The following is an 11,788-nucleotide window of genomic DNA, read 5'->3' on the forward strand; positions in this document are numbered from 1 at the left end:
TACAGATTTTTGAGACAACAATATAATTATAGCATCTGTTTGTTCTGTACCAGACATCGTTTCTGTGCATCTGAAATCTGCAATGTTATCATGTCCATTACCGGTTTCCTGCTGACAGTGTTATCATTTGTTTTGTGCTTATTTTTGCAGCTCATTTGGATTTTCAGAATGATAGTCACATGCTGATGAATAGATAATTTTGGAATTCCTGTGGTATTTAAATGTAATCATAATATTAATGAGATGCAGCACACACACTGAACACTGAGATAAATATAATAATTACAGAAACAAAATAAGAGAGATGCTAAAGAGTTTTAAAGCATATCATTTTGAATATGATCCAACTGAAAGCTCAGGGGGATATCTGTAGTTAGAGCTACTGATAGAGACAGAAAACTGTTTCAAGCCTCTGTGATTGTTATACATTTTCCGTGAGATACATTTAAATATGTGATCAATAATAGATTTGAAGACATTATCATTATGCTGACACAGCACTGTTTCATATTTCATATTACCGTATTTTATTCTCCACTGGCTGTCCTTTGTTGGAATGTATCCGTGTCGGTGTTTTCAATGGCCTCTGTGATTGTAAAACTGCAGAGAGTAGACACTAGACCGTACAAAGCAATGCGAAAAAAGTATGAAAGCTTTTTCAATGTGAAAGCCCTATGTTGGCTGCTCTGTGCTGATAGCTCTCACTCCACTTAGGCACTTTAAACTAATAGTTCCACTCCGTTTAAATGATATATTTCGAATTTGTTACAAGGACACATTGCCCCAGACTGTTTCTCTACACTTTTTTTGATTGTTGCAGACAGGGCATGGGTCTATTGCTATGGCTTGGAGTTTAATTTTTGCATCTTACTTGATCGGCAAATATTGTTGTATGTTGGTTAATCTCTAATGACTGAACACAAATTAATAAATGAATGAAGGGAGGAAAGGAAAACCATATGAGCGAGTATTTTCCGGTGTATTGAGATTTTATACATCAGGGTGCTCCAAATTATGTTTAAAAAAATCATCATATCATGTAAGACAAGCAGAACCAAGGACTGAATAATTGCTTACACATACAGTGCACAGACTTTATCCGTAAATGCTGCAGACAGTGTGGTAGCAAGGCGTTGGCAGTAACTGTGATCCTGATGACAGGTTGAAGAAACGCAGGAGGAGATCACACAGCCTGTTACCACACATGTTGAGCTTCCAGTGGATCATATAATGAGGGCATGTGGCCATGTCTGTCTGTGAGTGAATTAAACCTTTCTGCACAGAAAAGGCTGGGGAGTTCAGTCAGCGGCATTGTGGGAATGAGGGCAAAATATCCCTGAATAGCGAATTAATAAGCTCCCAGAATTGATTTCATACTCGAATGGAAATTTGGTGTTTGTGTTGTGTTACTGTTCATTATTACTATTGGTCAAGATACCATGTATTCACATCCTGTGCTGTAGACATTGGGAATACACATTTAGAAAACATGATCTCAAACGTTGACATATGTGCTTTTTTATCGTGTTGCCTTTTATTACCCGTTCTTTTCATCTAGATTTTATTATAGAGATTTTATGAAGCCCTGGCAGATAGTAACAGTGATTAAGTAAACACACTGGAATTGATTTACCTCAATCATCCCAAAGGGATCATTAAAGTAACATCATGCCACTTATCTGACAAATAATGTACAAAAATATACAAATATAAATATTCAAATCAGTGTCTCCTGCCTGTGGATTTCATATGTCTGCACCAGGGAGAGAAAATAATGTTGATTTTAAGCACCTAAACATCAGACATGTCTTTCATTTCCTGTAGCTGCGATCATGTGGTATTTTTCAACAACATAACAAACTGATGTACATATTGTACATATACAAGAATTCAACTTATTATATTCGATAAGCAAACACTTTTGCCATTAAAGTGGGAAAAGTGTTCATTGTTCTAGACACCTAGATTCAATTGTTGCAGGGAATAAGCACATCATTCCAGCAAAGCACATGGCATATTATTACAATGACAAGTTGTTGTTTTTTTCATTATATGAATTGTTATGAAATACCAAGCACTCCATACTCAAATGTCTTTATAGAAATAGAAATTATAGAAATTATTTTACTTATGATGATGATTATGATGATAAGGAACAGAGTGTTTGATATAACGGCACATCATGTGAATTACCTTGGAAACAGAACATTCCACAACATGGATTCATGAATTAAAAGATATATATTCAAGATATCATGAATTATGATAAGAGCACACTCACTTATTAAACATCAAGAATCACACCACTTGAATGTAGAAGAAAATGTGTGAGGTTCAATTAATTGTTTAAAGTAATTGTCTTTTCTAATCTCCAATCTTTTTTTCTGCAGGACAATCTGAATCTACTCCTGACAGAGGAAGAGATGTACAGCCTTATGGAGACCTTCAAGCAGTGTAAGATCATTCCAGGTGAGTCACTGACTCTGGGTTACAAAAATACATTTTCTTTTAAAAGTAGCTGAAGGTGGTAACACTGTCAATTTTATAAAAAATGTGGCAGTCATGATAAACTAGAAATATATTTTTAGGTTTGGCAATGTAAGTTGGTACATTGTTTGAGAACTGGCCCAGACTGAAATATTTGAACTATGATAACTGTGGTTTAGTATCACTTGTAGGACTAAACAACAGAATAGGAAAGGACATTCCCAAAAGCCTCAGCTGTACTTTGAGGTAAATAGTTTGTAGTAATATGTGTCAAATGTAAATGTCAGCATATTAACTCACTAACTAAATATCATGCACATGGTAAAATTACACTTTTTAAAGAGAAGAATGTGAGCATCCTGGTTGGGAGCATGTTAGCATGCTGATGTTAGCATTTAGCTCATAGCACTGCTGTGCCTACAGACTGTACCAACTCACAGAGCCAAAGCTGCGGACTGTTAGTCTATTTTCTATATTTCCATAAGCCTAATCAGCCTCATTTTGTTTCTCCTTCACCGAACCTATAACACACTCATGCATGAGCACCTGGGTGCCCTCTACAAGACAAATGCTGGCTATTTATTTTTTTATCCCGACCATATGTCTTTAAAGACAGGGTTTGAGAAAGAAACATTTTGTGTTTCATTACTGTCTTTCTTTCTCTTTCTTTCCTGCGTGATGCTGTGCTACTGTGGCAGGATTAATTTGTTAAGAGGCCTCTGTTCCCTTACACTGCATCTTTTTGCTACTTGAGGACTTGTCTCCCCCTTTGGTCTATTAGGCTAATGAACTTTCATTCCAACATTTGGCAGAAGAAACACATTGGTGAAACTGGTCAGAAATGTATTCACCTCACAGAGAAGTCTACTGCCTACACTGGTTTGTTCCCTTGAATTTTTCATCACGTTGCCTAGTCAGAGTTATTGCATTATTTGCCCTAACTTCTAAATGTGTGGTATTATTCCACAGCTTGGATGGAGGACAATCCGTAGGAGGTGGTCTTGCCTTTGTAGAGAATGAGTCACCATAAGTTAATTATATCTGGAAGACTGCTCTGTGACTAATTAGGTCTGATGTGATGAATTGTTCCTTGCTGTTGTAGAGTCATGCCTGGTGTCAGATGAGCTGCTGCAGTACCGCCACTTTGCATCTAAGCAGCAGTTTGATAAGGACCTGACTGATGAGCAAGAAGAGGAGGTCTTGGCCCAGTTTGCAGCCCTGGACCCTGAGAAGAAGGGTCACATCGAATGGTCGGACTTCCTCTACTTTGAGTCTCTAGCAGTGTTGAGGAAGTTCCGCACAGAGGTAAAGTATTGAAATGAAGAAACAAGTTGAATATGTTCGAAACAAAACTATAAAACAGTTTATACTACATGATTTTGCTATAAAACTAGGAAGAACTATTGGGATATTTGTGTACTTTGATGCACCCAATGCAAAGACTCATCCTTTGCGATCTTTGAAAGTTTAACTTGGAGGGTATCATACTGACAAATGTAACCTTTTTTTATATAATTTGTTGGTGTCCTAATGTGACACATTTTAATCTATTTTTCTTGATATGTAATTTGGCCGCACAGTGGTGTAGCTGTGATTTGGATTTTCTCAGATTTAAGCAGCCTGAAATACAATGGAGCTTCAGAATTGGTGGCCTGTGAGCTTCTAGAATTGGAAGTGGTTCACAAGACACAGCCAATAGTTTGAAACTTGGAAACTAGGAGAAAAAGACTTAAGGAACAGAATTTAATAAAACACAAGCTATTCAAAACTGTTTAAATGTAATTTGTTTTAGATTAAATTTGACCCTGGGGTGACAAGATAATATAATGCAATTGAGGCTAAAGAATTTGGCCTTAAAAAAATACCAATCAAGGCTACTAAATTACCAACAATCAAAATCATAAAAGAGGACAGGAATTGATGAGGAAGTGATTTAAAGCAGTACTTCCAGGCAGCCTTAATCTTGAACACATCATTTTTTTCTAGAACTCAATGGTGCGTCTGTTGACTGCCAAGGAAAGAGACACGGCACGATCAGTGTTCCTGGGTCTGGGCCTGGATAAAGAAGGCGTGATCACAAGAGCAGAATGCCGCCAGGCCCAGCAGTCCTGGTTTCACAAGCTCAACAAAGACTCGCAATCTTGCAATGTGAGGTAAGCACACCAAAGTAGAATCAGTGGACTCTGTAAAATATTAGTTTGAATACTTTGAAAAAACAAAAGTATTCCATGGCTAGACTGAGATAAAAGGTGCATATCTGTGTAGCAGTCTGGCAGGATTTTGAGGAGTCAGGATCTCATCAGTATGCAAACTCCAGTTGGCAGAGGAAAGAAAGGTTCTGCTGTTTAGGGAATAGAGACAGTGAGAAGGAAGACTGGAAGCAGGATAACAAGCTGTGTTCTTTCCTTATTCCATATGCTTCTTCTGGTTGACAAAATCAAAAGCAACTCTCAATTTTCATTGCTTTGTAGACGACAAATTGATCTACTTGCCCAATGTATGAAATGATATTTGATTTAGATTTTTTCAGCATCAGTCAAGACAAAAGAAAATGTGTTCAGTGATACCGAGATTTCTGTGTGGCTGCAATCCTGCAAGAGTCAAAATAAGCAATGACGCTAGATCTGTCTCTCTGAGTTAAAAGGTTCTTTTGTGCTGCCTGTGAGAAATTACATAATTGTGTTACAGGTCCACTTTTAAAGTAAGGAAATAGGCTGCTGAACTAAGCTTTTAACCTTAACTTTGAAACATGATAACCATCCCATAGGCCTTGGAATGGTTCAAACATACATTAGGCCTACATAATAGCACCTAATCATATCTTATACACTCTCTAAAAGCTGCATGCTACATTTATTTGTTTTTTGTGTTTTAAAACACTATTTCTAATTCTAACAAGTACTTATACATGTTTAATGATTAGTTATATGAATAACCCATGTCATTATTTCATTTGTTGGCTTAATTTTAACAAACAATGTGACCTACAGAAATTTGCTGGTCTTGGTAATGACGATGCAGAGAATTATCATCACAATTGTGAATTGACTGAGTTTAGAGAAAGTGTCAGCTCATTGATGAGCTGTTTGGCCTATAACTTTACTTATCTCTCACAGCTCTTATGGTATTGGTCTTTTTTCACCTGCAGCAAACAGCTGATTCAAGCAAAAAGCTCTGAAAACCCACTGTACACCAACTGCTCATAAATAGCCAGATATTTCCCCCAGGAGTTGGTAGGGACCAAACAAAGAGATTAAAGAAAGTGAAGGTTGGGCTTTATTTATTAGGTTTAAACTAAAACAACTCCATATAATAAAAAGAGTTATTGCAGTCTAATGATTGTTTATCATTTGGATAAGATGACATTTGAATAAATCTGCAAGACATTTATATTGTAAATCTACACTGCCAAATTTCCTTCAAGGAGAAAGGCTTTAAATCACAACCTGAGCCAATCAACTAATTGTATTTCACCAACGTACTCTGACCACGATGATGAAGGGGGAGATGTGAACTGTGAATCAACAAAACAGCCATACAGTAGCTTTTGCAGTATCACCACAATAAAATAAATCTTATCTACATCTAAATGAATGAGAACTCAAATCTGCACACAGTTGCAGAGCTGAATTTCTCCAGCTGTTAAACTTTTTTGTATGAAGTCAGCAAAGCTCATTTAAACTTTGAAGATTGACACGGAAAGATTGAGGATAATTGCATACCTTTATGCTTTGCTTCCAAGAAAATAATAAGACAATGTTAAGAAAATCAAAAAAGGAATTAAGTGCTCATAGAATTCTCAAATTATACATTAAGCACGGATTATGCATAGCAAGAACTCATAGCAGCAAAAGTTCAACAACCCTGCTGTCGTTCAGTTTGATGCATTTGTGTTTCACATCATGTCCTCTGGCCTGGATGCCAAAACAAAAACCACAGTCTTGACTCTTTAGGTAACTACGAATTTCCTCACGCAAGGTCATGCAGCACAGACCCAAATACATTGAAGAGCCTTTTGGAAGTCTGGTGGGCATCTCCACACTGAGCTGGAGTTTTGTTTACTCTCACATTATGATGACACTGAAAATGTATGACAAGCCACACAGCACTGTAAAAATGTTGTTTGTCCGTCCAGCTGCAGAGGACCTTTCAGCTCAATAAGATCACTGAAGAATAGAAGGAATTGTTTTCTGTGCAGAAGGCAACAAATACTCATATCAGTTGAAGGCTGACAAAAAAAGAGCAAAGGGACTTGTGATGAATAATACAACGGTCATTCATTTATCAGGTCAAACGTATTTCAAGCGTGTCCACGTGAATCAAGTCGAAACAAGTCAAATTGAAAAGTAAATGGTTCCTCAACTCATACAAGAGGCACTAACAGTAACACTCAGTTAAGTATTCTGTGCTGCTACAGTTTGATGAGTGTGAGAGAAGTCTTGTTACTGATATAGGCCTGTTGTCATGTATGATGGTGCTGCTTGCTTTTGCTTGGAACTCATTTGAACTGTGTCTTTTGGAGGCTCTTAAGGCAGAGTCAGTACAGAGCTGTTTTTGTTTTGTTTGGCTGAGATCAATCAAGGCGCAGTGCCTGAAATTGCCACTGGGTATGGACACAATAACTTCAACACATGTACAGAATAGGGCAATCTAATACAACAACCCTGCAACAAATAGTACCTTAGTGAAGCCTTTGTTGATTCTGGATCAAAGGAAAGACTTTATAACGCAATCTGGTGAAACTCTACCACAAAGTACAGCCTCGAAAATGACCAAAGAACTGAACTCCTCTTTGATACAATCTAAACAAAAATCCAACATCATTACCTTCAGAAATTGCATCTCCTGGTCTTGATTCTTTACATTATTTATGGTATAAAATTCGATATGAACTCTCACAAAATTGCACAATACATTAGATATTGCTAATTTTTCCATTTTACACTCCCAAACAGACCTCATCAGAGTGATAATGAAAGGAAAATAAGCTCTGATTGACTCTGATGAGGTTACATTTGTTTGTGCTCACTGTGTAGCTGTGCCGCATTGTGTGTGTGCATCAGAGGTTGAAAAAGTCTTCAGATTTTCTCATGCAAAAAATGTCAATACAACCTCAATGCCCTGCATTAGAAAGAAGATTTAAACGCTTTCCACCACTGGGTTCTGTTTACTGGTTGTGTATTCATGTGTGTGCACGTGTTCATCTTCTGCTGTGAAATCTCATCTGCTCTACCATTCCATCCCTTTCACCTATTCGTCATACGGCATTCCCCACAGACTCATGGGACTCTGCTCTCCTATGAATTGTGGGTGAGTGTGACTCAGCACTGCATGGCTTGCCTCCTTTTCCTCACTTTAACATCCTCCAGCACGTTGTAATCCTCAAGTGTTCTCAGACAACCTCTCAATTTAGATTTCATTCGTAGTGAAAAGCAGGCTCGGAAAAAAAAGAGAGAGCACTCTTAACTCCAAACTTGAAGATTCTCTGAATGTGCAGGATTGAAATGCATGCTCGAATGTAGTTTGAAGAGCAGATTGCGAGCCCTTTATATGATCAGGTCTTGCTTTTCTTCTGCATGAATAAGATTCAGGCTGGCCTCTAATTATAGGGATCAAAAGAAAGTCTTTTGTTCTCTCTAGGGGAGCTCTGTTTAAAAGCCTCACTTATCAATGTAAGAGGAAGCTGTGGAGCAAAAGGGTGTGAGTGCGTGCTGTGCACATCAGGTCCACACATTAAAACTAAAATGCAGCCTCACTCAAGCTCATTAAAAAGCAAATATGAAATGAGTCGGAAAACTCTTCTCTCTTTGATCGCTGGATTATAGAAATTCACGACCTACAGTGTGAGAGTGAAATGGAACTTTCAAATGAGGCATCAGTCAGAAGGTTCAAATCAGGTGGCTCATTTAGGTATTTTGCACTCATCTGCCGCCACCATTACTGCAGTGGCAGTGGGGAACTGAGTACAATTAAACTGACGCTGAAAGATGTTGCAGAGATGTTTGTGTTAATTACCGTTGGCAGTCGCTTCCTCAGACGGATGACAGTTGTCTGTGTGATTGTGTAGGAGGCATGAACAACCAATAGCCAATCACTAATGACAGCCATCTGGAAATAAAAGTAGTCTGTTGTTGTAGTAGCTAATTGTCTTAAATACAGAAGAAATTCTTACTAACTTATAACATTTCTCGCATTTTATTTTGACAAGTACACCATTTCTAAAGACAAATCAGAAACAAATACTGTAAGAGTAGAATTTTGGTGTGGACACACAAAACATGTTCCTCTTTTTTAAAAAACAAATATTCTTGTTTTTCCCCTTTTTCAGCCCAAGAAAATTACCTGTCGCTTCATTGACTGTTGTAGTAGCCTAAAAGCTAACTCAAACTTTTCTCTGTCATTTTATTCTTTGTCCTTTGTTACAGTATAAGTCATGTTGGCCCCATTTGTGAGAGCAGTCCGGCCAGCTCTGGCAGTGAAAGGAGCAAGACTGATGAAAGCAGGTTTGTCCTCTCATATTTTTCATGAGTTCGTCTGAGGCGAGAAACAATGGCACTGAAAAATACCATACTATAAAACAGCCTTGCAGTAAATACCAATTTTAGGGAAAGTCTTCTCACAAGCTTTTAACTCTAACAGACTTTGCCAGCCTGCAGACTCCTTTGAGCAGTGAAACTTACATAAACTTGTTCACCCTGTTAGAATAAGTCAGACTTTTCCCCTGGACCAGCCTTCACATGGTTGTTGTGACCCCACAGAGACCCCCCACTGTGCAAACAAAAATAAATATTTCATGGGCAGCAAGAGTGGAATAACTTTTGACTGAAACATTGCAATGAGTCAGCAGCATGACGGCTCTGCTGGTCCCGCAAATGACCTGGAACTCACTTTCTAAGTGTCGCCAGATAATGGAGACAAATCCTCTTTGGCATATCATCACTTCTGAGACTTTTCTTTATGCCTCATTACCAGATTTTGCAATAATTGAAGCTAATGCACCAGAACTTCAGTCAGTGATCCACAGGGACCAATGATTACAAAGAGAGCTACGCAAGAGTCTTATTAAATTGAATACTAATTAGCATTAACATGCTTAGAAAGATGTTTGATAAACAATTTTTATAACCAAATTTTCAAAGCAGGAGAAAGCAAATTAAAGAGAAACAGAAGCCCAATATTTACAGTAATGATAATGTACAAATGATTTGCACAGCATGATTAGTGTATTGTACTGAAAAGTGGCATCTTCTAATGCCTTCCCTTACAGTATTTAGTTTGGTTATCATCAGTAAATAACGATCAGAAGTCTATATGTGAGTGTGGCCAGGAAACTGCTTGTGATATTCTATATTTTTCCTGATAATCAAAAGTTCCATGAAAGGATGAAAGCCAAAAATGTGTTAGTCTGCCTCTTAGTATTTTCCAACTTCCACTTCCTGCTAAGCCATAAATCGATTGACTCAGAAAATAATTGGACAGCACCCATGTTCACTGTAATGTAATGGAACATGTCACTGAGTGCAGCAGTGTGGCTCACTGATGTATTGTATTAGTTTTTGCTCAACAATAGAGCTTGAGGGCACAGAGGAATTACATATATCATACTTTGACTATGGATGCGACACTTTGCATTCAATTCATTGTTGGTTTTGCTCATATTTTGTTGACACCCTTATTATCACAACCTTATTCACACATCTTGCATGGAAAAGAACAGTAACTAGTCTTTTTTAATAATACATAAATGTTATCTCTTTATTTAACAGGCCAGTGACCTGGGCAGACTTTTTAAAGGAGAGCGCCATCTATATTGTGGCTGCGCGGCCCAATAGTTCTGCCATGCACATCCGTCTGCCTCTATAGTCCAGGATCCTCCAATGAACCCAGCAGAGAGAGGGAGAGAGATAGAGGGTGTGCCCTATAGTCTACAGATGAGTTGGGGAAGATAGACGTGATGACACGACGACATAGAGACGGCAACTGAGTAAACTGGATAAAGCGACGAGAGACAGCAGATCAAGCCATCGACAAAATCTCTCCTCCTCTGCGATACCTTAAACCCACAACACTGACAACACACACACGCTGACTGACACACAGACGACGCAAGTGACAGCAGCTGTCACAGGACCAAACTCCAAAATATGACGGCTTCTAACAAATATGTGAGATAGGATAAGGAAGACAGCCACCTACTCACGGCTAGTAAGTCAGTTCTGAAAGCTTTGAGTGTTAAAAATTGTGCACACAATCAGACAAGCTGCTAAGATGCTCACACTCTGTATTAAATGACCAATACTGCACTCTATGGCCCTGCTGCTTCATAACACACCTCTCCATGTGGGTACGTTAGTGTGACAGGCTGTTACTCTGTCAAGTATTCATTCCATCGTGTCCTAGTAATTGTTACCTGCTACTGTAATGGGATTTTGTTATTCGGCATCAAAATTGATAATCACACTGCACAGAGGCACATGCAACTTCATTATTTGTAGTGTTTGATAAGGGGATAGACTTCTGGGAGGAAATTAACCCTGCAGCTGCAATTACCAGAACATATACCAAACAGGAATGAAAGCTATCCGCGTCCATTATATTATATGAGAACTGCTATACATACCAGTATAAATTATTATGCATTAAAAGGCTGTATTTATTCCTGTATCCTCTGATATACCCTCTGTTTCCCCCACTCATTTAAGGATCAATGTTCTTCTGAAGTACTAACTGTGAAAAAGGTTGTGAAATGAATGTTAATGAAAGCTAACCCATTAATTGATGTGTATATACTGCCATATAATACATTTTGTCCCTGTTGTGCTCAGAGCTGCACATTGACAAGGTGGAAACATCTGCCCTCTTGTTCTAGTGTCATTATTTGCACGGTGGGAATGAGCTGTAGATGAACTACTGTATGAGATTATCCATGTAATGAAATGCCGAAAGGAGATGTAGTGCAAACATTTGTCCTTTTTTAATTTGCTGAAGCACTGTTCAAGAAATGTGATTGGAATTCTATAATGTTACAGTTTATACAACAATTTAAATGCACCTGAACTGCTCATAGAATCACTGGAAACATGCTGTAACAAGTAGGATCATGTAGTGTTTATGCCATGTAATGACAGGTCTGCCAGGTTGTGAAAAAAGGTTGTGACATGAATGGTGATGGTCTGAGGGATATGTCACAGTGCTGAAATAAATGCATGGCATTTCTCTCCTCCATGAATCGTGGTTGTGTGTCATTTCTTGTTTTATTAAGCATGAATGCCAACAAAAAATAAACTTGACCAAACTATAA

At 38.1% G+C, this 11,788-nt stretch overlaps 1 protein-coding gene across 2 annotated transcripts in view; it reads left to right on the forward strand.

Moving 5' to 3' along the window:
- phf24 (PHD finger protein 24) overlaps nucleotides 1–11,788 on the forward strand; it is a 30,380-nt gene extending 18,592 nt beyond the window's left edge. For both annotated transcript variants that reach the window (XM_069677089.1, XM_069677090.1), the window contains exons 4-8: nucleotides 2,391–2,469; nucleotides 3,590–3,792; nucleotides 4,474–4,640; nucleotides 8,913–8,990; nucleotides 10,254–11,788. In XM_069677089.1, the coding sequence (XP_069533190.1) occupies nucleotides 2,391–2,469; nucleotides 3,590–3,792; nucleotides 4,474–4,640; nucleotides 8,913–8,990; nucleotides 10,254–10,350 (624 nt within the window). In that variant the 3' untranslated portion in view covers nucleotides 10,351–11,788. The remainder of the gene's footprint in view (nucleotides 1–2,390; nucleotides 2,470–3,589; nucleotides 3,793–4,473; nucleotides 4,641–8,912; nucleotides 8,991–10,253) is intronic.

The sequence above is a fragment of the Semicossyphus pulcher genome, unplaced genomic scaffold (assembly GCF_022749685.1).
Source record: "Semicossyphus pulcher isolate SPU_LCO1_2020_fin unplaced genomic scaffold, fSemPul1.0.p SCAF_28, whole genome shotgun sequence".
NCBI lineage: Eukaryota > Metazoa > Chordata > Actinopteri > Labriformes > Labridae > Semicossyphus > Semicossyphus pulcher.